At 51.3% G+C, this 26,378-nt stretch overlaps 7 protein-coding genes across 7 annotated transcripts; 3 read left to right on the forward strand and 4 right to left on the reverse strand.

Annotated features, from left to right (window-relative positions):
* Nucleotides 1-112: 112 nt before the first annotated feature.
* BX661DRAFT_165520 (P-loop containing nucleoside triphosphate hydrolase protein) lies at nucleotides 113-2,955 on the forward strand (the record flags this gene model as incomplete). The annotated part of the gene is made up of 3 exons (XM_051533349.1): nucleotides 113-1,053; nucleotides 1,210-1,961; nucleotides 2,076-2,955. The coding sequence occupies exons 1-3, from the start codon at nucleotides 601-603 to the stop codon at nucleotides 2,953-2,955; spliced, it is 2,085 nt and encodes a 694-aa protein (XP_051389242.1). The 5' UTR covers nucleotides 113-600.
* BX661DRAFT_187788 (uncharacterized protein) lies at nucleotides 2,881-4,787 on the reverse strand. The gene is made up of 2 exons (XM_051537311.1): nucleotides 4,453-4,787; nucleotides 2,881-4,342 (listed from the first exon to the last, which is right to left on the reverse strand). Exons 1-2 carry the CDS (start codon nucleotides 4,722-4,724, stop codon nucleotides 3,031-3,033), a joined length of 1,584 nt encoding a protein of 527 aa, XP_051389243.1. The 5' UTR covers nucleotides 4,725-4,787; the 3' UTR covers nucleotides 2,881-3,030.
* Nucleotides 4,788-4,792: 5 nt separating this feature from the next.
* BX661DRAFT_207412 (uncharacterized protein) lies at nucleotides 4,793-6,498 on the reverse strand. The gene has a single exon (XM_051538661.1). The coding sequence runs from the start codon at nucleotides 6,112-6,114 to the stop codon at nucleotides 5,131-5,133; it is 984 nt and encodes a 327-aa protein (XP_051389244.1). The 5' UTR covers nucleotides 6,115-6,498; the 3' UTR covers nucleotides 4,793-5,130.
* On the forward strand, nucleotides 5,785-6,498 carry BX661DRAFT_187790 (uncharacterized protein; the record flags this gene model as incomplete). The annotated part of the gene is made up of 1 exon (XM_051537312.1): nucleotides 5,785-6,498. A coding segment is annotated over exon 1 (224 nt), but the record flags the coding sequence as incomplete, so codon positions are not given.
* Nucleotides 6,499-11,715: 5,217 nt separating this feature from the next.
* On the reverse strand, nucleotides 11,716-13,480 carry BX661DRAFT_187795 (signal peptide peptidase-domain-containing protein). Its single transcript, XM_051537313.1, has 2 exons — nucleotides 12,532-13,480; nucleotides 11,716-12,445 (listed from the first exon to the last, which is right to left on the reverse strand). The coding sequence occupies exons 1-2, from the start codon at nucleotides 13,300-13,302 to the stop codon at nucleotides 11,906-11,908; spliced, it is 1,311 nt and encodes a 436-aa protein (XP_051389246.1). The 5' UTR covers nucleotides 13,303-13,480; the 3' UTR covers nucleotides 11,716-11,905.
* A 1,632-nt stretch (nucleotides 13,481-15,112) lies between these two features.
* Nucleotides 15,113-15,877, forward strand: BX661DRAFT_200533 (glycosyl hydrolase family 61-domain-containing protein; the record flags this gene model as incomplete). The annotated part of the gene is made up of 1 exon (XM_051538422.1): nucleotides 15,113-15,877. One exon carries the CDS (start codon nucleotides 15,113-15,115, stop codon nucleotides 15,875-15,877), a length of 765 nt encoding a protein of 254 aa, XP_051389247.1.
* Nucleotides 15,878-15,955: 78 nt separating this feature from the next.
* On the reverse strand, nucleotides 15,956-23,748 carry BX661DRAFT_200534 (uncharacterized protein; the record flags this gene model as incomplete). Its single annotated transcript, XM_051538423.1, has 14 exons — nucleotides 15,956-17,670; nucleotides 17,699-17,760; nucleotides 17,802-18,475; nucleotides 18,980-19,255; nucleotides 19,314-19,347; nucleotides 19,378-19,436; nucleotides 19,478-19,732; nucleotides 19,787-19,940; nucleotides 20,003-20,151; nucleotides 20,217-20,361; nucleotides 20,386-20,417; nucleotides 22,345-23,225; nucleotides 23,266-23,429; nucleotides 23,459-23,748. The coding sequence occupies 14 exons, from the start codon at nucleotides 23,746-23,748 to the stop codon at nucleotides 15,956-15,958; spliced, it is 4,890 nt and encodes a 1,629-aa protein (XP_051389248.1).
* Nucleotides 23,749-26,378: the final 2,630 nt, after the last annotated feature.

Raw genomic sequence — 26,378 nt, forward strand, 5'->3', positions numbered from 1 at the left:
AATGGGCTCGTATGAATACGCGTGTGTTTGCGTGTGGGGAAGGGGAAGGCGAGAGGGGGCTTTTTTCCTTTATAAGTTGGCAACTGCACTATTTTTCTACTTACAGTTGTTTCAAAAAACTGAATCCTTGTAATAATTTTCTTTGTTCTTTTAAATCTTTTTTGCTTGTTTGCAAGGGGATATTTTTATAGCAATTCTTGGGTTTTGTCCTTTATATTAATTTCCCTTTGACTTTCTAGTCTTTTGACTCTTTTATTTTACACACTATTCTTTTTATTTTGACAGTTGCTGTTCTTGTCCGTTATAAATTGTGTATTTGATTCTGCCTACGCACTCTCACTTCCTCTCTTTTTTCGCTCTGTTTCGTTCTTGTTTTATTTGTCTTCAACAAACTTAAACTCATACTCATATACACTTACAAAATTTTCAAAATTTCCTATTTCAACTCTATATATCCACGAAAAAAACTAGCAAATTCTCTAGCATCTTGTGTATCCCGCCTCTTAACAAGAAAGCTATTTTTCATTTCATTTTTCTATTTTTCTATTTTTCTTTTCTATTCATTTTATATCTTTCACAAAAAACTACAGCCTGTTGACCATGTCGGACGAGATATCATTCAAAGTCTCTGCAATGAATATCAGCCAGGCATCGGAGACAGCAGCGGCAGTGACCAAGGAAAAATACGCCATCGACGAGTCGCTCTTCGACATGCTCGTGGACAAAGCCAGCAGCAATGCGCCCAATGACATTACTGACGACACACCCGAGTCAATGGAAACCGAGCGTGCACTCAAGCAGCGGCTTCTGGCTCCAACCACAGATGACCTAGAGTACCTGGCCAAGCTCCTTGCCAATCGGCTAGACGAGGGCCAGGGCGAGATAATGCTGGAGGTCGGCGGATGCGAGGGCGAGTTTTCAATGGCTCTGATTGACTCCGATGTCTCCGCCGTCACCGTTGCGTTGGGCAAAGCTGCCGAACTTTCGTCGGTGGACGCGTTTGTCCAGCTACTGTATGACAGTGGGGCGGCTGCAGGGTCGCCCTCGATGGCTGTGGGGTCAATAGTAGGTGAGGGACAGAGGGCTACAGTGAGGTATGCAAGAGATATCACCGTGGCTTCTGCTTCATCGTCGCAGAAAAAGGGCAAAGCTAAGAGCCAGGCTTCTGAAGCCACATCAGCCCCTCCATCCTCCCATCAGCCGCAGCAGCAGCAGGTGCGCACAGCCTACTATTTGGTCCGGCGCAAACCGAGCGGCGTCGAGCATATGCTCGAGGTGCGCGTTGCTGTGGTCGGCAACGTCGACGCCGGCAAAAGCACAATGCTGGGCGTGTTGACCCAGGGCCATCTCGACGACGGGCGCGGCAAAGCGCGTGTGGCACTGTTCCGGCACCAGCACGAGCTCGACTCTGGACGCACATCGTCGGTTGGGCTGGAGATCCTTGGCTTTGACAAAATATCAGGTGCGCCTGTCCGCCACACAACCGACAACCACCGACGTCTGGGCTGGGACGCAGTCTGCAGGCGGTCATCCAAGCTTGTATCCTTCTTGGACCTGGCCGGGCACGAAAAATACTTGAAAACAACGGTATTTGGTATGGCTGGCGGGGCGCCTGACTTTGTCATGCTGATGGTGGCGGCTAACGCGGGACTGACCGGAATGGCGCGCGAGCATCTGGGGCTGGCCCTGGCCCTGAACATCCCGGTCTTCGTCATCATCACCAAAATCGACATGTGTCCGCCAAACGTCCTCGACGCAACGCTGAAGGAGCTCACTCGGGTGCTGCGCAGCTCTGGGTGCCGCAAGATCCCAATTGCCGTGAAGGACCGCGCGTCGGTCGTTATGGCGGCGTCCAAGTGCATCAACCAGCGGGTGTGCCCGGTGTTCCAGATCAGCAACGTGACCGGCGAGGGGGTCGATTGCCTGCAGACTTTCCTCAACATCCTGCCGATCAACTGCAAGTATGCTGCCTACGGGCTGGCCAAGGATGCCTCGGGCACCGATGTCTCTGGCCAGGCCAGAAGGACCCGCAATGCAAAGCCTGGCGATGCGCAGGACGCGGCAGCAGTGCCGAGCGTGCAGATGCATTTCGACATCAACGAGGTGTTTGCCGTTCCCTTTGTCGGCACAGTTGTCTCGGGCATTGTCACCAGAGGCACAATGCGTCCCAACGACAACGTGTGGATTGGCCCAGACTTTAACGGCAACTTCTCCTCTGCTGTGGTCAAAACCGTTCACCGCAAGCGCGTCGAGGTGCAGACCGCATACGCCGGCCAGAGTGTCTCGATGGTCCTGAAAAAGGTTATGCGGTCGCAGGTGCGCAAGGGGATGGTGTTGTTAGGCAAGCTGGCAAGCGGCGGGGCCGAGATGGCCTGCCCGCAGCAGCTATCCAGGACGTTCGAGGCTGAGATTGTTGTCCTGTACCATTCGACGACAATCACAAAAAAGTACCAGGCCATGGTCCACTGCGGCTCCGTGCGGCAGACTGCCCGGGTGCTGTCCATTGAGCATGCCGACAGCAACAACGAGTCGTTGCTGCGCACGGGTGACCGGGCAAGGGTTGTCTTCCAGTTTATCAGGCACCCCGAGTTCATTGCCGCTGACAGCCGGCTGATTTTCCGCGAGGGCCGCACTAAGGGCCTGGGTAAGGTTTTGCGTATTCTGGATAGGGCCGAGGAGCGCAACGCTGTGTTCAAGGCCACAGATGGCACCATGGCGTTTGACCAGCGCTCAATAAAGGCGCATCGCGAGGCCATGCGCCACAAAAACGCCCAGGCGGTAGCTTCAGGGTCAGATAAGAAGAAGAAGAAAAAGAGAAGTGCCGCTGCTGCTGCTGCCGCTGCCGCTGCTTCTGCTGCTGCCGCTGCTTCTGCTCCTGCTCCTGCTCCTGCTCCTGCTCCTGCTGCCGCCAGCAATAACAGCACTGCCAACGCACCCAAGATATCTGCGAATTAAAGATATGCCAAAAAAAATAATAACACTTTAATTAAAATAGTACTTTCCAATTGTAAGTGTTTGTAAAGTCGTTCTTTAGTATCCCAAATGTCTTTTGCGATTCACCAGCGTGTTGAAGCACCGATCAGCCCACGCAGAGTCCCGCTCAACGCGGTGTAGCCGCTTACCACTGTCACTTTTGGACTCGGAAAATCGGTCAACTGTGTCCAGCAGGTCATTGCGATAGTCAATCTGCAGCATGCCCATTTCATTCAGCTTCTTTCCTGGAAACTCGGCGACCAGCTTGTTCCACTCATCAAGCATCTGCTCGGGACTGGGCAGCGGCACAATGCCCTTGTACACGTGGGCCAGGTAGTGCGCCTGGTACTCGTAAAACGGGAACGGAGCAATTCTGAATGGCATGCCAAAAATTGCTAGCGTCGGGTTATGGATATACAGGAGGTACTTGTACATATCGTTGACCTTGTGCCCATCAGTGAACGGCGGCAACTCTGCTTCTGCCAGCTCGTTATTGGCGTGCTGGTGGTGGGTCGGTAACCGGTAGGCCAGCGATTGCGGGTTGTTGCTGTCGATGAACGGGTATACGTACAGGTACCCAGTGGCGTAGATTATGCAGTCCGGGATGGGCATGGCTGTTCCGTCGGTAAACAAAATTTCATTAGGCATGATGCATTCGATCCGGGGGTGTATCACAGGCATGTTGTGCGGGTTGCAGCCGTCAACGCCAACTACAGGCATGTCTTTATCCATTTCGCTATCTGGGCCCTTCTCTATCTTGGTCATAGATATGTGCACGTTTCCGGCGGTGTAGCTCAGCTGGCGCGCAATGTCAGAGCCCGAAAACGCACCGCCGACAACCAGCACGGACTGGCCGCAATGGTCCGTGGCCCGCCTGTACTCCCTCGCAGCCATAATGCAGCCCGGCCTAGCCTCAGCGAGCTCTCGAAGACCTGGGACATCGGGAATGTACGGGTGGTTGGCGCGCCCCGAGCACACAACAACTGCGTCATACAATATTGCTTTGGGCGGCAGCCCGGGACTCAACAAATCCTGCACTTTGCACTCCCAATGCTTTTGCCCAGCGTCATACTTAATCGATATAACCTCCTTGTTGAGCTGAATCAGCCGGTGGAGGTCGTGGGTATCAGCGTAGGAGCGCACGTACTGCTCGACGTGGCAGCGGCTTGGATATTCGGGCGTGGATTCTGGGAAATCATGGTCGATAAATCGCATGACATCTGTGGGCAGGTTCGTGTGGAGGTCGTCGTACAGCGCAGTGGGGAACCCATGTGTCAATGAGCTGCGCTCATCGTAGCCAAACTGTTTAGCGTGGTCCGATGAGTCCTGAGGCACGTTATAGTGGGACTTTGAGTCCGGTGTGTAGCACCTAGAGGGGGCGCATTAATTTAGTGGCTGAATTGATCATATTCTTTCAATATGAGAATATATTAGGAGCTTGTTTTTCAATATTGCATAATTGTTTTCTTTTTTGCTTACCATACGCCGCCAATGTCACTGTTGCGCTCCAGCACGGTGACCGAGGTGTATTTGTTTTCAACAAACACGCGTGCAACAGCCAGACCCGCTGGACCTGCCCCAATGACGCATATACGCTGTGCGTGCAAGCGAATACTGCCTGGCTGCTCTGCAACACCAACACCAGTGTCAATAGAATCCATGGCCACTTGCACTGGACCTGATTCTTTCCGAGGCTGATGGCTGGGTTGTGTGTCGGGTATAGTTGTTGTGTTCTCCGATGTGTCGGACATTGCGCAGTAAAAAACCTGTTTATTTATTTAAAATATTTTATAAAAATGTAAAAATAAAGCGTGTGTATGGAAAGAAAATGCTTCAAAAGCTGGTTGTGAGTGCAAATCCTTTTATTTGTCATTTTTGTACTTTTTCGGTTGGTTTATTGTGATGGCGTGTGGTTTATTATTTTTGCTGCATAACGCAATAGTGGAAAATCAAGAGGACTTTCAAGGCACCACACATGACAGATCAAATCCACCCCCCCACGCCTCGCATTTGCACTCCCCTCATTCCCCCAAAAGCAAAAAACACAGCGAAAAATAACCCCGCCTGGCCCTTATCCGTAATACCTGGGGCCCGCCTGACAAAAATTCTCAGTCTCTTAGGGGAGAAAAAAATTATGAAACTAATTAAAAAAAATTCTCAACGCAACGAATATTTCAACAGCGAGTGCATATCACCTTGTGTCTCTGTTTTGATTGTTGGAGAAGACACATAGCCAGACTGTTGCTGTTGCTGTTTCTGCAGCGGAATTGCAAACCCAGATTTCAGCGGCAACGGTGGCGGAGTGTCTGTCGACGATGTACCAATAACATCCACCCTTTCATTTGTCTGATCTACGTCAAACGCATAGGATTGTTTCGCGTGTTTCGAAGAATTCGAATGTAAAGGTGAGTGCAGGCCATCCAATGGTTGCTCAATTCTTGCCCTATTAAACAAATGCGACAATCTCCGCACGCCAATATCGCTGCCCTCGAGAGTACTTTCTGCTGAAGAGTCCATCTCCATGTACTCCTCCTGGTTAGTAGCTGACAATGGGCCTGGGTGGTCGGCGAGCATTCTGGACAGTGGCAGAGGCGGTGATGATGTACGGGGGCTCTGTGGGTAGTGTGGGCCTAAGCGCGGCGTCTGGTCGAAGCGGGAGGAGGACATTGGCGGGATGAACGTCTGGAATGGTGGTGGTGGGCGCAGGACGGATAAAGGTTTAGAAAGAGCCACATCGGAAAGCAGACTGAGCGGCGATGTGGATTGCGGCGTCGGGATACTGGACTCCAGGCTAAACCTCTGCTGTTGTTGCTGCTGCTGCTGCTGTGGTGGTGGAGGCAGTGGCTGCATAGGTAGTGGCGGGGGTGTGAATCTATCAAAAGAATCTATAGGCGGCAATTGCACATTGTTGTTGTTGTTGTTGTTGTTGTTACTTTCGGTATCGGAATACCCCAGGTTGCTGCTAGCGGGTGATCTGATGGGCGTCAATCGGATAGCATCAAATGAGGATTTGCCTGGGTGTGGCACCTGCATATCATAAACCTCGGTAACAGCATCCATACCAGGGTTCTTGGTGTTTGTTTTGCGCGGCATATTGGGTTTGTTCCGTTTTTTGTACGGTCCACGCTTGATCCCCTTCATGCGCGGCTTGCGCTGTGAGTCGACGCAGGTTGAGGATAGGTTGTATTTTTGGCAGCGCTGGCATGGTCGGTGTGGATCGCAGCGTTTGCAGGCGCGTTGGCAGTTGATGCAAGCGTTTTTGACCTGCGCACGTTTCCTTTGCCCGGTGTTGTTGGATCCGCTGTTTCTGAAAGTGTTGGTGAGGATGTCGCGGATCTTTGGTTGTTGTCAAAGTGGTCGTAGTGGTCGTAGTGGTTGAGCCGGTCAAAATGGGCGTATCTGTCAGACATTTGTTTATTTATGGAGCTGACTGTATCTATATATGTGTGTGTATCGGTTAAATAGAATATAAAAACAAGGTTAAGTACAATAAAAAAGTCACCAAGATAATCTAATAGTTAAAAATATTTGTAAGGAAGAGAGTAATTTTTTTTCTGGGGTCCATTCCTTTTTTTTATAAAATGTTTGGGTTCATTGTGTCGGACATTTAATGATAATGATTTTTCTTGTTTATTCGTCAATGGTTTGACCAATAATAAAAAACAAAAAACTTTGTGCTTCCTTCAATGCGACGAATAAAAAAAACGAGTACACTAAACTGCTTGCTGCTGCTACCCCCGTCTCACAATTCCCCAAAATAATAATTTTTTCTCACTCACTCATTCTGTTGTAGGCCTGGTTTGATGGATTGATGGCTTTGATGTGCGGGTGTTACCAAACAAACAAACAAAACAAAAATTTAAATTAATGCAAGCGATCGGACTAGGAAAAAAAGAAAAATAGAAAAGAAATAATACAAAAGATAAAAAAATGTTTAAAAATAATAGTAATAGAAGTTTTGGACATTAAATAAAAGAAAGGTTGCACTTTATTATGCTCTGAATAATCTGCTCCGAGTCCACAACAGTAGCACGATGTGGACTCCACATTTTCCAAAGCTCTGGATCATTATCCGCCAAAATAACCATCAGCTCGCAGGAATCCGGAATACCCAGTTCGCGTTTCCTACTATGCACCAGGTCGATCATCTCCTGGCTGCTGATTTGCGGATCCAAATATAAGCTACCCGAGTGCCTCTTCTGTCCGCGCGGGAAGGATCCCTGATCGATGCGCCTGCGCTTAGTTGACACGTAGGATGATGACGGAAGATGCAGCAGCGATGGTGGCAGTGGTGACTCGGGCGGGCCAATAATGAGGGAGGGCTGGGAGACAAGCTTAGGCAGCAGTGGCGGCAGCTGGGGCAGATCGAGTTTGGACAACTTCGGCAGGGTTTTTCTCTTGCGGCGACAGGGTTCATGTGTATTGCTGCTGTTGCTGCGCCTTGCAGATCTGGGTTCAACATTATCCATACCGAGGGTGTCTTGGGCAGCCAACTCAATGGTCCAGTCTTCGTCAGACTCATTATCAGGCTCCGTGCTGCTCTCCGCCGACAGCATCTCCAGGATATCTGCTGCTGACGAGGTTCCGATGGTCTGCTGTGTGGTAGGCATGTCAATCGACATTGCCGACGAGTTGCGCGCCATTGCCTTGCTCCCCGCTAACTCGTCAATGCCAGCCGACAGGTCATTGAGAATGTGGCCGCCGGCGGCCCTCACAATAATTGCCAGCGTGCGCGCGTCGCACGCTAGGTCATTGCCTGGGATGTACACGCAGTACCTGGCCAGCAGCAGCTCGCCACGCTGGACGCGCTGCCGAGCACGCCGCAGAGTGTCCGGCAGCGCAATCTTCCAGGAATCCTCAGTCTCTACATCCTGCAGCAGATAATTGTCCGGTGGTGGCAGCAGCATCAAGGGTGCATAGCTGCTTCTGCTGCTGCTTCTATCTGCACAGGAGGAGGAAATAGCCGTGATCCACGGTTCGCCCACTATGGGGATGCCAAGCGCCAGTGCGCAGAGCACTTTGAGTGTGCGGCCGAGCCGTGTACGGCAGATGCACAAATCAGCCAGCAGCGGGTCTTCGGTCACTTGGATACCGTGTGCATCGAGGAATTTGTTCAGCTGGTGCTGCAACTTATCCGACTTTCCCACAAACCCCGTCATCGTGACCAATTTGATAGGCCCATTAGCAGCGGGATCGGCAGGATCGGCAGGTCAGGAGCACCAGCAGCAGTGGCAGTGGCGGAGTTCTGGCGTGTTGTGCGTTTCGAGGTGGGGCTGATCAGCATCGGCTCGCCCTTAGAGACTGAGAGCAAGACCGAGGCAGAGACCAAAGCTGAGGGCAGTGGCACATGATGGTCGTCAGAGCCAGCAACAGCAGCAACAGGAGCATCAGCAGGCGAGTGCAGGAGCTTGGCAGGCAACGACTTGCGATCACTGCTGCTGCGTTTATGGAGCGGTGTCAGCCGCCGCTTCTTCGCAGACCCCAAGCCTGCGCGCTGCACGCCCTTAGCCTCGGCCATTATAGTGCAGTTTTTCAGCGGCCGGTCCTTCATGCGTGATGACGCCGCTGGTTTTCGGATCCCCGTTGGTGACAGCATTGGTGATGGTCTAGGTGACGGCCTAGGCGTGCAAGCACCCCTACTGACGCTGACGCTGATCAGAGGCGTGTTCGGCTTCTTTAGTGTCTCTGGCCTCTTCTGATTTGGCGGTGGGTCAATCGAGGGTTGCGACGGCGGGCTGCTTTTGCCTCTGCTGCTGCTGCTACTGGCGGGTGCTGAGCTCAGCGGGTCAATCGCCGGATCAAAGAGCAAATCCACTGCTGAGACCATCGCTGTCGCCGCCTTTTCATCCTTCGCCATTGCCTCCTTCTCCTTCTCCTTCGCTTTGGCGTCCGCAGAGCCCCGCGGCTGAAGCAAAAAGCTGGGCTGCGGCAGACTCATCGGCGACGAGCACAAGTCGCTGGCCACAGCCTCCTTGTGCACATCAGCATCAGCTTCGGCATCACTTGTCGGGCCACCGTTGCTGCTGTTGTTCTTTCTTGTGGCATTGAAGCTCCCATCGACAGCAGTGGCAAAGGGCGAGGCCAGGTGGCTGGCCGGAGTGAACATCGGACGGGCTGCAGCAGCAGCAGCAGCATCAGCAACGCCGGAAACTCCCTGCGTGTGGCGACGCTGCCTGCCAGCAATCTGGCTGCTCAGACTGCCTGGGTAAAACTCTACAGGTCTTGTGTAATGGCGGCGTGCGCTCTGTGGGAAAGTAATATATCCTTGCTCAGGAAATCCATCCTCAGCGGTAGCACCAACAACAGAAAACCCAACAGCAGCAGCAGCGGCCGTTGTCGATCGCTGCTGCTGCTGTCTCAGCGTAGCCTTGGCGCGGTCACAATTTTGCTGATGAGTGCGTATTGATGGCGTGTGCGTGCTGCTGGGCCAGGTCGTCTTTGCGGTCGGTGTTATGGGCGTATTTGTGCTGGGCGGGGCTACTGTCTTTGGAGTCGCCGGCATTGCGTGGTTGACTGGGTTCAAGACAAGCTGCGGCGGGATGCGCGTCCGTGGCCGAGACGCCAGCGGCTTATTCAACGGCATATGCTGGAAGCGGTGCACGGAGGCTGCGGCCAGCGGCGCTTTGGGGGTTTCGTCTGTTGCCTGGGTGCTGTTGCTGATGCTGGTAGTGGTGCTTGTGCTGGTGCTTGTGCTTGTGCTGGTCTGATTTGGAACATTGGGCGGCGCCGGGATGTCCTCATTGTCGCTGTCGCTGTCAGTGAAGTTCTCAATCGAGTGGCGATTGCGACGCCGTGGCAATCCAACGACCTGCACTTTCGCTTGCGTCGCTGTTGCGGTTGCGGTTGCTGGTGCGGTGGGGTTGACAATGGAATCAAGCGCGACAAAGTTCTGCGAAAGGTCGCCAATGCTGCTGGCACAATCATTATCGTTGATTTCAAACGAGCATGGCCGAGTTGGTGGTGTGCTCTGCGTTAGCATGTGCAGATACGCGCCCATGTTTTCAAAGTCATACGGATACCGCGGGGTGCTCGCCGCCTGTTCTGATTTTCCAGCTTTTTCTGCAAGGGACAAAAGGATAATGCGCTCGGGTCCGTACAGAAGCGGCGACGCCGGTGGTAGGAACTCGTCATCTCCAAGATCCCGCTCTCGCTCGCCGTACATGCTGCGGTGCTGAAGTCGCGACGGGTTCCGCGCCGGCGACATTGGCTGGGTCAAGGCCAAAGCAGAGGGCGAGCCCAACGCAGAGGGCGAGGACGAGTGATCCGCCATCTGCTGCTCTGCCAGAGCAAGGCCAGGGGCCAGTGTCAGAAGAGGGGGACTCTCAACCACCAACAAGACCTGATCATCATCGGCCGCAGCTGCAAACAATGGTGGCGACTCGGCTACGCGCAGCCCAGACATACCCAGCACATTATAATACGGGTGCAGCAGGGGACTCTGCGATGCCCTGGCGTACTGCGATTCCTGCGACACCAGGCGTGGCGCCGAGCAGGGGATCAGTGGCTCAGCGTAGTTGTCAGCAAAAACATCCTGGGTGGGGGAAAATCCCATTTGGCGCTCAGGCGTGAACTGCGACGTGTCTTGTGTGTTGTCCGCAGCCATGTCATTGAGCATCTGCGTCAGCCCAAAGCCATATTCCACTTCTTCCTCTGGGTCCTCCCTTGGCTGTGGCAGGTCCAGAGGCAATGGCAGCGGCAGTCGTGATGATGGTGCGGGCGAGTCGTTAGTTTGGGTGGGAAATTCAGCAAACGCGCGTTTTTCGCGCACAAGCGTGCACGCCACAGGGGTCATCCCCCCGATTTGCCACGGAGGCGGCGGCGACGGGGACCGAGTCTGGCCGACGATCTGGTACCAGTATGTGGTGGTGCCTAGGTGCACCAGCTTGCCGTCCGTCAGCGCATACCGCACATCCGGCTGCACGCGCAAGCGGCGATGTCCCAGCGACACTTCGGTTTGTAATACTCTTTCGCCCGAGAAGGAGGATGAGGAGTCCCATAGAATGTGCTGCTGCTGCATTGCAGTGATCTCGATTGTAACGCGTGTAGGGATTGGGATGTTTGTTACGTTGCCTGGCTCGTCATGAGGCCAGTTGCCGATCTTGTTCGTGCCTGCAACAAGGTGTATTGTGATCGGTAGTTCGTCCAGCAAGTAGTCGTCGAAACTGTCGTCGGTGGTTCTTCTGCACAAGATCGCCTCTATCGACAATGATTCCTCTTCCGCTTCCATTGCTGCTGCTGCTGCTGCTGGGGGTGTGCCAATAGCCGGAGAGCTTTCTGGCACAAGCGAGTGCCGAATGTATATTTTGTCTGCTGGGATCGGACTGCTTGCTGGCATGCCCGCGTCCATAATGCTACCCTGCTGTGTCAGGGATGCCAGCGGCTGCGTGGCTGTCGAGGATGCCCGCGATCGACCGCCGAACGTATCCGCCGATGCCATTGGTACCAAGTCGCCACCGCGGACTGCGCCTCTCTCATTTGTCGAGCCTAGAATTGGGTGCCGCATCCCATTGCCTGAGCCCCAGAGCACTGTGGAGTCGAAGTAAAGACAAATTTAAAATACAAGTAAAGCGAAACAGGTATAAAAAGGTAGAGAGGAGCCTGCTGGATTCAGGATAGCAAGAACGAAATAGAAATAAAAAATAAACAAAAGGACTGGAAGTACTAGCAAAATGCAAAACAGAAAAAAGGTGGGAATTGAAGCAAAGTTGAAATTGGATTTTAAACCAAAACAAAAAACAAAACTAGAGCAGCAAAAAAAGTGACGACAAACTTGAGTAATTATCGACGCCGAACCCAAAGAAGAATGCTGCGGGAGATCACAAATTCTCTCTCTCTCCTCTGCATCAAGTTTAAATCCAGCGCTCCGCTTTGAAGAAGCAGAAAAGTAAAAAAAAATATAATCCAAGATCAAGATCAATTTAAAGCAATTTAATTACTTTTTGGCGTTCTTGTTTGCCTTGGCCTTGCCGCCCTTCTTGTTCTTCTTGTTCTTCTTGTCATCGCCGCTGCTTGTCTTTGCGAGCTCAGACTCGTTATCCGATGTCTCGGAGATTGCGTTGACTGTCTTGTCGAGTACCTCGGACGACCTGACGTTCTCTTGCTCGTCATCGGCCAGCTCACCGCCGCTCGCTGCGGGCACGTCCACGGACTTGGCGTCCAGGCCGCGCAGGCTATGGCGATGCGCAGATGTCTTTGATGCTGCAGTCTCGTCCTCTTCCTTCTTTTTCTTGTTGAGCTCATCCTTCTTCTTATCGCTGGCCTCCTCGGCATACGCAAAGACCTGGCTGATCTCGCCTCGCGCCAGACCCGTCAGCACAACCGACAGGATGCATGCCGGGGACAGGTAGAGCAAAGCGGGCTGGGCCGCCTTGAACGTGTGCATCACCGTGATGGTCGTCACCAGCCCAGCCACGTATGCTGCCATGCACGAGTTGAAGTACGGCGTGGGGAAGCCGAAGCCGCGATGCAGGCCCTTGAGTGCCGCCGGCAGGGCTTATCCTTGAGGTAGCCGAGCCTGGCCAAGTACTGGTGGCGGTCGAAGCGCAGGCACAGGGCAACAAAGATGCCGGGCACGACAATGTCGCCCAGCCCGAGCATGGTCATTTTGAGCACGCCGTCGGCGGGCAGCAGCTCCTTGGGGAATACAACCTTGATGGGCGCATCAAAGTTCTTGGCCACCGAGACCATAACCTCGGTTCCAAACACCCAGAAGATGTCGTAGAGGAAGAGCCCGCCCAGCATGATCATCCCGCTCTTAAACGAGTCGAGCCGGATCAGGTTGATCGCCGAAAACGAAAACGCCAGCCCGAACAGGTTGGACACCAGCCAGTTCTTCGACCACAGGTAGAGCGCCGTCAGTATGGCCGACACGCCAAGTGTCGCCAGATGCAGGTTGGTGAACCGCACGTCGAACAATGGCTTGGACCGATGCACAAGGTTCAGATGGTACTGCGGCAGCTTGACGCCTGTCAGACCCTTCACCACGCGCACTCCCAGCTGCGTCAGCGCGGCAACACCGAGAAGCGCAAAGTACCCAGACAACAAAAAGTTGACCCAGTCGGCGTTCAGATACTTGAACACCATGTACATCGAGAAAAGCGCAATTGACCCGTACACTGGGAACATGTAGGCATCCTCGGTCGTTACTGCCTCGCTCTCATCGTCGTCCTCGTCTTCAGAGTCCGAAAAGTCCTCGAACTGCTTGCGCTCCTTCTTTTTGCTGTGCGCACTCTTCAAGCGGTCCAGCGAGGAAAACGACCCGTAGTAGATTGGCACAACTGCCATAGTGCCAATTGCCGCGTATGCGACATAAAGCCCAGACTCGCTCATGCTCTAATGTGTTTGCTTGGTTTGCGTGCTCTGGTCAAGTCCTATGAACGAAAAATAAGATGTTAAAATAGCTGAAAAGGGGTGTATGTATATATATGTGTGTGTGAGGAATTGCGAAAGTAAAGGCGAATAGGACAAATATAAAATAGGACACAGTGCAGCAGCAAAGGAAAGGGAGGGAAGGATAAAATGTGGTCTTTTCAAAAAGACCGCTTTGTCGGAGATTTAAGCCCCTTTTTTGTCCACCAGCTTTGTTGCTGTGCTCGTATGATTGGCCCCTTGGCTCCAGTGCGGATTGCAATAAATCTACACGTGATTCTGCCATTTTGACTGTCTTTTCGACTGCTTCTGCCGAATAACGTGCGCTACAAAAAAGTGGGTGGATGGATCAATTGTGCAGCAACAGAAGCATGTCGCCAAATAATTTATTATAAAGAATATATTAATAATCAACTCCGCCTTGAGATGGGTGTTGTCAAGTAGGCAAGCCAACCATTGTTGCACCGTCATAGCCATCACCATCATCGCTGTCGACATTGTTATCACTCGTGCGGCCAGATATTGTCTGATGGCTCGCACCCGTCACCTGGCTAGCAGTGTTTTCCGTGGCCAGCTCGGCGTAGCCCTGCCACTGCGGCTCATCCCTATATCTGCCGCGAGTGCTGGCGCGCCCGTCTCTCATTGCCGCACCCATTCCCATTCCGGGAATGGCGCAACGTAAAGCATTGGTCCGCTGAAATACACCGACATGTCCCTCCATTTGTCGCCACTGATTCTGCATGCCCTGATTATCACCTGTAGTGCGCCTTGTATCCATTTGTTTGTATTATGAAGCTCTTGCTCGCTCATCAATATGCGTGAAAAAATGTATAATTGCCGATATAATGAAGAGCAATTTGTATTTACACCTTAATTTGTACCTTAAAGCCCAATCTCAAAAAGTACCAATTTATTTATTGGCTCGGCGCATGGCAACTAAAAAATACTAGAAGTCGAAGAACAAATGTAAAAGCAGTGGCTGATAAGTCAATGCATCACGCGGACATCAAGCGGTGGTGTATATATGTGTGTATGTCGAGCTCGCGTTAACAAATATGCATAGGTAATTACTTGCGCATAGAAAATATTTAAAGGGTACATGCCTAGTGTGATGTTTTTTATGATGGACCTTTTTCACTCCCTGAACAGCCACATAAACATTTTGCAGTTTGCAATAAAATAATGATAAAAGTAGTGGGGGATATATACACTGAGCACGCGCATCATTAATTAAATATATGTATAATCTAATTAACTAATCGCTTCTTAAAAATAATTTTTTTGAATTTATACATGCATAGCTACAATATAATACTAGTTATGCATTTTGTTGAATACAAGCACAATGAACTAGCGGTCAATTTTTTGGACAACCCTTATGTGCATACGCCAAAACCACTGCCAAATAAAACAATTTTTTTAAGCGTCTTTGCAGCAAGCTTTATACAAAAAATCATTGAAATTTATTTACTCTCTTTTGTCTTTACCACAATTTCTGAGATATTGTGGTAAAGGCCAAACATGTTTGAAATACTTTGTTTTCTCCCTTTTAACACCTGTGCTACATTATATTTTTAAAATTGTCCACTCGAGTATTATTTATTTTTGCCAATACCATCGTCTGCGAAAATTCCAATCCCTCTCGCAAATAAATAAAGAGCCACGACCTCATCATTCCTTTCAATTGCAAACAGTATCCCCACACATCACCACTTTTTTGCATACTAACACAACAATATCTTTACTTCTCAGCTAAATTTTGCTTATTATCATGAGGCTTACACCTGGTCTTTTTTCTACTCTTGCCGTTGCTTTAGGCATAGCGCCGACTGTTATTGCGCAGACATCAATCAAGGCCGTTGGGCTGGGCACAGCTACTGCCGAAAATTCCGCTTATTGGTTCCCCTCTTACGCCATCTCAAACTTCCCTGTCATGGACATGGACTCTGAGGACTTGCGCTGCCGTACAAGTGACTTTAGTATGGCTTCAAACGCTCTGGCTCTAGGCGTGCCTGCTGGACGGAATATGACGGTCGTGTGGGATTCCAAGAAAAGCATGGTCACCAACACTGGAACCCAGTATGCACCCAGCGGCCCATGCACGGTTTACATGGCAAAGCTTAGCTCCCAGGGCACGGGCTCTTCGTGGTTCAAGATATACGAGTATGGATACAAGGATGGCAAGTGGTGCACGGACTATCTTAAAGGACAAATGAATAAGATGACATTCAATATTCCTCAGGACATTCCAAATGGCAAGTACATTGTGCGCGCCGAGATAATCAGTCTGCGCACGTCGACAAAAACAAACTACGACGACTTTACGCAGGGCGCGCAGTTCTTCCCCTCTTGCCTGGTAGTGGATGTTACCAATGGCGGCAGTGCTTCGCCGAGCCTTTCCAAGATTCCAGGAATATACAAAAAGTCCGACTCTGGTCTTCTCGGCAACTTTGGTGCAGGCCAGAAATTGACTAGCTACAAAGTTCCAGGACCGGCAGTGTATACGGCAGGAACCAGCAGCACTAGCAGCAGTTAAGCTGTTAATTATATTGAGTAATCTATACTTTCATATCTTTTAGCAATTGTTATAATAAAGAAAATTTTAAAACAAAAGCTAAATGGTTCCAATTAAAGAGTCAGAACCCGTGCTTGTCATCTTGCCAATGATTGCATGCTCCTGCTCGAGCGTCGACGACCGGTATTTAAGGCGGCACAGCGGGACATTGGTTCTATGTACCTCAGTCTGACCGGTCTCCAAGTACTCGCGACCAATCCAATGGCGCTTGACCTCGGCCTCAAAGCCGCTCTGGATGACCGAGTTCATTGCTAGCTCGCACATATCGACACTAGAGAACTTCCAAATCTGGGCAGCAACAGAGTACTCCTCCATCAGCGGTTCCTTGGTAAAATGGAACTGCAGCGGGTCGTCGGTCGAAAGGGTAACGTTGAGCCCACGCTGGAAATATGTGTTGAATGGGTTGCGCTCGTACACCAAGAACAGCGCATTGTTGGACAGAGGTGACATGGCCAGGCCAATTTGCTTCAAGTAGAAAAGGTACTGCAGAGCCGGGACCTTGCGCAGCAAAATTCCGTGGTTGATGGCTTGCGCCGAGAGGAAGGCCGCAGCCAAGTGCTCGGTGTCGCCGGCCTCGCCGGCGTGCGGGCGGAAAACAAAGGTATTGAGGCCGCGGCGCGAGCGCCACTGGTTGAGCGTGCACATGTTGGCCATTGTAAAGTAGCAGTAGTACGTGTACGGCGGATTTTCCTTGCTGGTCCACAGGCGTGGCAGCGGGTACTTTTTGTGCAGCCGGCGCTCAGGCTTGGACTCATCATCAACCGAGTCGAAGCCCACAACGCGCTGCAAAAAGATGTGCAGCTTGGGGTGCGAGCTCGGGTCCTTGGTGACCTCGAACAGCGGGCGGAACAGGTTTTCCAGCACTTGCTCAAAGTTTTCCACATGGCCACCGGCCTTGTACACGTTGTACAGGCGCGGCACCTGCACAAGCCAGCGCACGTTGCTCGATATAATCTTGTGGTCAATGACCCAGGCGGCCAGCTTGTCCCACTCGTCGGCGGAGCGGCCGTAGATCGAGATGCGGTACTCGGCCATCTGGTACTTGGACTGCTCGAGGTCTGAGATGACCTCCTTGGTGATCTGCGCAAAGTACTCGCCGTCAATGAAATTGTCGGACTTCATAAAGATCTCGCGCAGACGCGACTCGCCGATCGGGTTGTACTTTAGGTTGAACTTGTCAAAGCGGTGGTAGGCGCCCTTGTGGGCGTGCATGTCCAGCGTGTCGATGGACAGGTCGTAGGCAGTCAGGTTCAGCGACTCAAACACCTGGCGCAGCGACAGCGTCTGGCCGTCGCGCACTATGACTGGCCTGTCGGGCTCGGTCTTCAGCTTGTACTTGATGAAGCGCAGCAAGTGCTTCTGGTTCATCGCGCTGGCCAGGTGCACGTGCCCGTCGACCTTGCGCACGTTGTACAGGTCACGATGCGGCACCATCTTGGACTGCATGGTCTCCTCGCGCTCGTTCAGCAAGATGTAGAGCTGCCAGCGGGCGTCGAGGTAGCGCAGGCGGCGGAAGGCCCAGGTCTTGATGGGCCCGTCCGAGATCGCGTCGATGACAAAATCGAGGTCAACGAAAAACTCGCGAATCGACGGCGCGCTGGTGAATGGCTCTGCACCCGATGCCCGCGCCTCCTCAGACTCGTATACAGCGTACACGCCGTCTTCGCCCATCTCAAACACCCCGTCTTCGGCTCCAAGAATCTTGCATTTTTCAAAGTCAAACTCTTCAGATTCGGGCTCGGCGTGTTGCCGCGCTTGCCAAATTTGTGCCACGCGGGCGACGGAGGCGGCGGATAAATGTCCCATCGGCGCGGTTCTTTGGGTTGGCCGCCTCGTGCTGGTAGCTTATCTCCATGTACTTGTCGCGCAGCGCCATGCACTTGACGAGGAGTCTCCAATGCGCTTGAGCTCGCTGGGGCCTTCGTTGATGTCGTAGACGTTTTCCGACCCGTCCCCAATGTGGACGCGGCGCATCATGCTACGGATCTCGCCTTCAATCCTGCGGCTCGTGGCGTCATCGTCAACATCAGCGTCATCGGCCAGTGCGCGCCCCGACCAAACTGGCAGCAGCCCCGCAGCCTGCTGCTGCCCGGTCTTTTCTGGAGCAGCATCCCCAGAGGCATCTCCAACTGGGTGCTCGAGAATGGTTCTGGTGGTAAAGCCAGCTGACGCCGGGCGCTTCTCAGTGCTCGCACCATTGCATTCGACGCCGAGGCTCTGCTTGCAGTTTAATATTGCCGCGGCTGCTGGGCCCTGGTCGTGTTTGGGTTGCGCGCCGTCACTCTCCTGACCGCTTATTCCTGGGGGGGCCTGGAGCGGGTCCTGATTCTTGGGCTGATTAGCAAAGTACGCGTTGGCGAACGAGGGCCCGGCCTCGTAGCTCGTGGTGGCCAACGAGTTGTACGTCATGTACGGGTGAGGGCCGCTGTTGACATCGCTCGAAAATTCCTCGTCGACATACTCGTAGTCATTGGATAGCAGTCCGTGGTGGCCGTTCTGCGACTGCTGGCGGGGAGTAGTGGGTACGGAAAATCGGCCGCCATCGTCGTTGTGCGTGTCCTCGCCATGGGGGTGCCCTGAACACATCTTTGGTTAAATATAAAGTTTTGTTGATTGTCTTTGGTGCGAAAAAAGTAATAAATACGAACACAAAAAAATGCAGTTAAGTTTACACAGCAGAAGAGAAAGATACTTTTAGTGACACACGCCAACTTTGACCGCAAGGAAACAAAAGGGCGTCTTGTACTTTAGTGTTATAACAACGGGTTAGGGGCATAACATTTTTTCAAAAAAATCTTGAGCGCCTCAAGCGCAAATAAATAATGTAAAATAAAAGTTTTTTGGATGACCTGGTTATTACAGTTAGGCGTCGGCATTGGCGAAAATCGGCAAGCAAATCAGATGGGTCTTATTGATATCAGAATTATTTATTGGGGCAGAAATTGAAAGTATTCGGAAAAATACTTTTTTTTAAACAAAGATGAGTGGTTAAAAAATTTACAGCATGTGGCATTTTGCAGTGGGGTGTAAATAAAATAACGAATTGCCAAAGATGGAAAGCACTGTCCAATGACGGCGCTTGAGGTCAACTATCAGCCCAACCGGCATGACAAGCCAGCAGGAGTTGTGGATGTCGAGTGCCAGAATGACTGTTCGCGGGTAGCGTCCATTCAAAGTACAGCAAAAGAGGGCGATGGCGATGCGCTGCTCAATAAGGGAGAACTTCATGCCCACGCACTGGCGGGAACCATTGCTAAACGATGTGAAAGTAAACGGAGCAACATTTTTGATGTCAGTGCTCTTATCGTCTACAAACCACTTAGGAATAAACTTTTTGGGCTCATGGAAATTGGCCGGTTATAGTGCATCGACCATGTATCCACAATTACGACGGCACCTTTGGGCAGAGAGTAGGGCCCAAATTGTACAGGCTCAGAGAGACGACGCCTGACATCCGTCACAATGGGGTCTTTCTCAGGGTCTCCTTGACAATAAGGTCAATATACCCCAGCTCTTTAATCTGGTCGTCATTGGGATAGGCGTCGCGAGTGCTCCAATCACGCTGATAACAATGTCGCGCGCCTTTTGCTGGATTTCAGGGTGATGGGCCAGCTCCAGCATTACGTATGCGAGTGAATTTGCTGTGGTGTTGTAGCCAGCGATGTATAACAAACTAATGTTGTCGCGCAACTCCTCCTTGATCAACAGTATGATCGGCTTGCCGCGCTCATCCAGCATTTTCCCGACTTGATCATAATGTACGACTCTAGCAGCAATGTCAGCGGTTAGCATTGTTGCGCTCCTCTTTAGTGAGCGCTGGGTGTTCTCCAACTCGGCAAGTTATCATCAACCATCCTTCGATAAAGGCACGGTACTTGTCCAAGGCTTTCCACTGCTTGGCGCGCTCTCCATGGGGAATTTGTCGAGCCATGGCAAAATGTTGTACACTGGATCCACAATTGTGTCAACCAATGAGTCGTACATCGCGGTTTTATGGTTGCCAGGATTGCGCAGAGCATCAAAGCTATAGCCCACGATGATATGGCCCAGAACGTCTATAGCGGCTCTGCGAAGCATTGGCAGCACATGAATGGCTTGTCGGCCTCGCCCTCCATAACCTCTACCATGTCTATTAGCGGCTTTTTGAATAGCTGCGTGGGCCATGCGCGGCGGAATGCTAGGTTGACAACCGCACGGTGGCCGCGGTAAGTATGCCCATTTTCAAAAATCAGTGACTTTCGGACGACAAGCGGGCCAAGGGTGCCCGGCATCAGATCCATGGGGTTGACTTTTGGTAGACGTTGGACTGCGTAAACGCCTTGCGTGCATATTTGGCGTTGCTGATGCTGTACTCGCATGTGCCAAACATCCACATCTTGATAACCCTAGGTGTCTCAAAATAGGGTTTGTGCAAATTCTCCATGATTGTAAGGCGATCGACGGTGCTCTTGAGTATCTAGAACAGGGACTTGTACACGGGGATGTAAGGAATGCCTCCATCCTGGCAGGGAGGCGGCGTGATTGCAGCATGAATGTGGTAAGTCGCGTAAATGATGGCTAGTGGGAGTACCCAATAAATGAGTGTCTAGGGAGATGTTGTTGGTATAGTCAGCGATAGTGCTTAGCAACAAAGGCATCTTGAAATTGGATAGTAAAAAAACCATACAATGGATATATGTAATAGATGTGTTAACAGACCAATATAAAATGTGTTGGTTCTAAAAAGCACTTTGAGAGCCCTTTTATACAATTTATTTAAAAACACCTAGTCGAGAATAATTGTTGTGGTTGTGATATTATTTGCTATGCGTATAAGCGTTTATACTGTCCATGGAGTTAAAGTTGCTCATTAGGTATGTTAATGGCAAGAATATCATAGTATATGCAGTGTGTTTGGAACTTTTATATACCGATGGACAATAATTTCACCGAGTCCTCCGATAAGCGACAAAGTGGTTTGCCTCTTTTTCAGCATTGCATATTACAAGCTAAGCTATATGTTTGCTGTATATAGCATATATTATCATTACTTATTAACAATATGCAATTATATGAATCCCGCCTCATTAGGCACTTGCAAAGACCCACTTAATTTTTATATTCAAAATAACTATGCAAGCCGCTGTATGTCATTTAAAACCTATATTTGGCCATTACTGTGACCCAGGTTGAAGTACATTTCACATTCCTGTGCTCTTGGTCATGTGTGTATATTACAATGTAGATATTGTAATATTTGTTAACACAATAAGTTGGCAGAGACAAGGGTACTTTCCATTCCCTCAGCACGATAAGAGATGTCAGTTGTGAATATGACGCTAGGCATCACAGGACATAAGCAATACATGCGCCCGCAAAAAAATTAGGGAATCCTTTTTTGTCTTCCAGAGCCAGCAACCAAGCTCAAAAGTTTGAAATTGCAAGGCTTAAGGATATGACGTCCAATAGTTTTATTTTATTGCACAAAGGAAATATGCACCACCGAATCAATCAAAAAATAAACAGGCATAAACCTCGACATGTCATTTGTTCATTTATTTATTTGCTTATTGCGATATTCTCAATAGCAACTGTGCACACATTAATTGTTGGGCGATAGTATACATCTAAATGGTAATTCCCAGGATGATTTTTATTTGGCAAGTGATGAAGACACACATGCCTATTCGATGTGCACCTGCACAGCCAGCATACTTTTGAGCAGCCTGATGATATGGAAGTGAATGTTAATGAAAACTCGTTTCACAATCCTTAACCTCGACATGCCGATTAACAGGGCATAGATGGTATCCTGTAGGATCAAATCAGGGGACACAAATAATGACACCCTGATATGCCCTCATTTCATAATGTATATGCTTGAACGTGCATATGCGAAGACCATAGCCTTGACACGCCAAAACATCCGTCTGCCTACAGAAGAACCAGTTCTCACCAATGGAGTGCACAATTGGCAATGTGCACAACTAAGGCGACAAGGCACATATATAAGACGAGGCCGGCGCTAGTAGTACTTTAGACACATTAGTAATAAAACCTTTTATAAACCCATACCCTCACATTTTTAACACTACTACCGTAGTGCTCCTTACACCCCCTCTTATATAACATTACAAATCAGGGAGAGAGAGAAGGAGGAGGCAAGAATACAGACGGGCAATAAAACATTTATTGTAAATACTTTTTCAGACTTCGTTTTATTGTAAACATCCAATTGATAATCAAGCTTTGATCTAATAAACGCGACATAAAGATAAACAAATGCAAACGTATTGGTTAATTTAGACCAACATTACATGACAGGTCAGAACAATTAAGCTTGCAGTTGCAATTTACGATAAGGGCATAACATTATTTTCTTGCTTTGCGGTTTTGGCCAGCTGGTAGCCATACTTTGATGAGCACTGCTGTGGCGTTCGTGTACTGACAGCTCTCGAGACAACATTCCAACAAAAGTCGTCTTTATCTTTGGTCGCCTCAACAGTCTGCATCAGCCGCTGGACCTCCTCCCTAGACCACCTTAGGGGCGCAAACTGTTTGCGCTGCATGTCCTCATACGCCTTTTTACAGTTCTGTGGTGGCACAGCCAGCGCCTGGGAAACCGCGCGCCAGTCGACCGAGCCATTGGCAGCCTCAGCACTCTTGACGCACGATTCCAGATAGCTCGGCTGACTAACAGCGTTTTTTTGCACTCTGCGCATGTGCAGTCGTAATTTGCATCTGTGCAGTTGGTTGCGCACTTGGATTTTCGACTTCTCGGGAAACATTTTACACAATTCAGGCAAAATATGCTTCTGCTTCGGGCTCTCCTGGATGTGCTGTTCGATAAGTGCAATGTTTTCAGCTGTCCATTCAGCAAATCCTTGATCCGAGTTATCCTGTTGGCGCATATGGCATGTGTAGCAGGCGCTGCGCGAGCGGGTGCCGACGTGGGCAGAGATATCGTCCCAGGTGCGGAATTTCGACCTCTGGGTGCAGGCCTCATAAAGGCGGGCAATCTCCTCAGGCTGCCAAGCCTTGTGGGCTGCTCGGATGCCGGACTGAACGCGTATCTGCGACTCGTACGCGTGTGCACAGTCTGCCGGGTGCACACCCATAAATAGCGACGCCAGGTTCATGTCCACAGGTGCGGGATCGAACGACGGGATGGGCGTGCTCAGCAGGTAATTTTCGGAGACAAACGCCTGGAGCCGCTGCACTCGACTGGCCGGCCATTTTGCCGGGTACGCCAGCCGCGGCAGCAATGATTCGGACGAATGGCTTATCCCATGTCGATAAGCTAGCGCTAGCACGTCTAGAAGCGGCCGGCCTAAATCTCGCGCTACTGCGGCCCAATCAATGCTGGTTACCCCGTCCGCATCTGTAGCGCCTGTGCGAGTGAAACTGCCAGCCACAGGCGCGCAAGGTCTTCGCCGCCGCTATTGGCCCGCGCTCGGCCGCATCGCGCGCCTCACGAATCTCCACAGTCTTGCAGTAGTACACGGTGATGCAGGTATCGGGGTGCGGTTGAACTCTGCGCCGATCCGCTCCCAGTTAATCGACCGCCGTTTGCTGATGTACTTCTGATGTACAGTGTCCACCAGCTTCTTGCGCTCGGCGCTGCTCCATGTCTGCCAGTGGTTGATTGGCACGTCTCTGATGTGCTGGGCGACGAGATCCCAGTTGCCCTCGATTTTGCCCCGGAAGTCGTTGTTGATCATCTGGATCAGTTCTTTCTGCTCGGCGGCACTCCACCGCGCCCAGGCGCACGAGGTGCTCAGTCTGGCAATCTGGGCTCGGTGCGTGTCGAGAGCCCGAAGTCGTGGTGCAAGCAGCTTGCCGAGTGCGCCCATCAAACTTTTTGTGTGTTATGTGCTGTAGAATAGAGTATGTCAAAAAGGCAGGAAATATCCAAGATAATAAAGTGGTTGAATTCAGAGATTAACATGAAAAAATATTTTCGAATGAAAATTGAATATTATTGTGAGGCAAAGTTGCGCATGCGTTTGGTGGTCTATGGGAAGGATACAAAATCCCGTGGATTTCGGGGGCGAAATATGATTTTGAGCTAAAGATCGTATTAATGACGCGACTAGTTGACCCAACGACAGCGCCCTTTTCGTGTTTGCTTCTTTTATTATTTTTATAATTTGCATTACCTTATTTTTATTTTTTAATGTCGCGAAATTCGCTGTTCGCCTCGCCCGGAAAAAACACAGCCAACAAACTTGACAACGAGCCAAAGATGGCAGCAGCAGCAGCAACCACGGCGCAGCAGAATACACAGGGCCTCGTGGCACAGCTGAAGGCCTTCGAAGCTGTGCGCCGAGACGAATTGACGGCGCTTGAAGCCATCAACAGCATCCACAGCTCCATTGCGACAACAACAGGTACAGTTTTGCACATAAACACGCGAATGCGCTTCCCTTTAAAAGCAATGCTAGCAAGATAGAAGCAAGGCACAATGTCTAATTATTACATTTTGCATTCTGAATGTTTTTGCGAATTAGGCCTCGGCGATGAAGGTTCAAGAATTGACGATGGGAGCGGCAGCAGAAACACCGAGTTGGGTGACAGTTACGCGGCAGCATCAGCGTTGGCGCTGCAGGAGAAGCAGGTGGCAGATGCAGCACTGGAGTACGTGAACATGATGCTCGCACAGCTGAGCGAGCCAGACGCGACAAGCGAGCTGCTGCACCAGCGGATGAGAAAGCAGCGGCTTGAGTCGCGGTCGTCGTCTGCGCGCCGTAGATCACGGAGCCGCGACAGGTCGGTTTTGCGCAGCGCAGATGCTGAGCCCGGCGAGAGGCGGGTGGGGACGGTCGCGCTGTCCAAGTCCCAATCCTTGGAGGTCGACCATGCGCCGGACCCATGCTGCTGCCACACCGCTATCGATGCCAGCCAAGGGCAGTGACGCGTGGGACCGGCATTCGCGATCGCGAGAGAGGGACCGTGATCGTGATCGTGACCGTGACCGCGACCGTGATCGTGATCGTGGTAAGGAACGCGACAGGGAGAGCAGTCGCGTGCGCGGCAGAGAGCGCGAGAGAGAGCGCGAGAGAGGCAGAGACCGCGACAGGGATAGGGACAGAGACCGCGACAGGGACAAGGACAGAGACAGAGATCGCGACCGCGACAGAGAACGCGAGCGGGACCGCGACAGAGATAGAGATCGCGACAGGGACCGTGATCGTGAGCGTGGACGCAAGCGCGACCGCGACAGCTCTCTTCGGCGCGAGCACTCGGACGACGCAGCCAAGGTGCAGGGCGCGCGGGCTATCGGCAAGGGCAGCCTGGTGCAGTGCGCGTGGCGACGGCCGGTGGCGGCGAGGACTGGATCCTGGCCACGGTACTCTCGTACAGCAGCGAGAAGAATCGGTACACTGTGCAGGACTACGACGTTGAGAGCACAGTGCGTCCCACGTACGTGCTTAGCCCGCGGCTTGTGATCTTGTCACGGCCGAGGCATCGACCACTCTGTCAGCACGCCGCCGGCTGTGGGACCGCTCGCGGTACCCAGAGGTTCCGCGCGGCCAGCGCGTTCTGGGCCTGTACCCGCGCACGACAGCCTTTTACCAGGGCACCGTGGTCTTGCCACCGTCGCAAAACACCACGCTCAGCAATCCGCCTGGAATCGTGCTGCCGGCCGCTGGGTCGCTCATTGGCTGCGAGCAGGACATTGGGCGCCGCCCGACCCGAGTTCCAACCCATGTACAAACTGCAGTTTGACGACGACGATGTCATGGAGGTGACGTACCTGCGCATCTAGTGATTCCGATGCCACGTGGGAGCGGCAGTGTTGGATCCGGATCCGGAGCTGGGGCCGGCGGTGGTACCACAGGCATTGGCGCAGGCAACACTAGCCACAGCAGCATTGGAAATGCCGGCCAGGCACTCTGAGTCTTCACACATCTATATGCAAAGCTTGCATCATCCGTAACCGCTGGTACTTGGCATGATCAGCGGCGCGCGACACGCTATCATGCGCTAATCGGAACTATGTTGACAGTTGTTGCACGTGGGAGCATATCGTTTATTTTCATTTTATAATTTTCTATTCCGTCCAAACCATCCTTGTTAATTTTTTTGCCTGTTTCTGGTCGATCATGTTATTTTACACCTTTGGAACTATCCTTTGTTGACATGAGATAAGGCAATCGCTGTAAAAGCATTTTATTTTCTTGTCTGCAATCAGTCACATCGTCTGATTATCCGGCTTCTTGATGTCACTGTGATCTTCCCTTGTTTCACATGGTATCCAGGAGAATGACGATTGCATTGGGCGGGAGGCTATCTCCAATTTTTTTGTTGGGGCGGAGCACTGAGGATAGGGTGAGGTGGCCGGAAAAAACAGTGCGACAGCATAATGAGTAGTGGTAAATTACAGACACAGGCACTTATTCGGGGCTAACTTCGGGGCAAGCAACATTGGCGCGCACAATGCGCATCAAATTTCCGCACAACCAAGAGCTATTGACAAAGT

The sequence above is a fragment of the Kickxella alabastrina genome (genome assembly GCF_025024165.1).
Source record: "Kickxella alabastrina strain RSA 675 chromosome Unknown BX661scaffold_27, whole genome shotgun sequence".
In the NCBI taxonomy this organism is placed as follows: Eukaryota; Fungi; Kickxellomycota; class Kickxellomycetes; order Kickxellales; family Kickxellaceae; genus Kickxella; species Kickxella alabastrina.

Bases quoted from the DNA above. Each gene is read 5' to 3' on its own strand.
- BX661DRAFT_187788 (XM_051537311.1), bottom strand. From the start codon at position 4,724: ATGTCCGACACATCGGAGAACACAACAACTATACCCGACACACAACCC. The intron at 4,343-4,452 runs GTAAGCAAAAAA...CGCCCCCTCTAG, and splicing joins AGTGACATTGGCGGCGTATG to GTGCTACACACCGGACTCAA.
- BX661DRAFT_207412 (XM_051538661.1), bottom strand. From the start codon at position 6,114: ATGAAGGGGATCAAGCGTGGACCGTACAAAAAACGGAACAAACCCAAT.
- BX661DRAFT_187795 (XM_051537313.1), bottom strand. From the start codon at position 13,302: ATGAGCGAGTCTGGGCTTTATGTCGCATACGCGGCAATTGGCACTATG. The intron at 12,446-12,531 runs GTTGCCCTGTGC...GCGGCACTCAAG, and splicing joins TTGTCGTGCCCGGCATCTTT to GGCCTGCATCGCGGCTTCGG.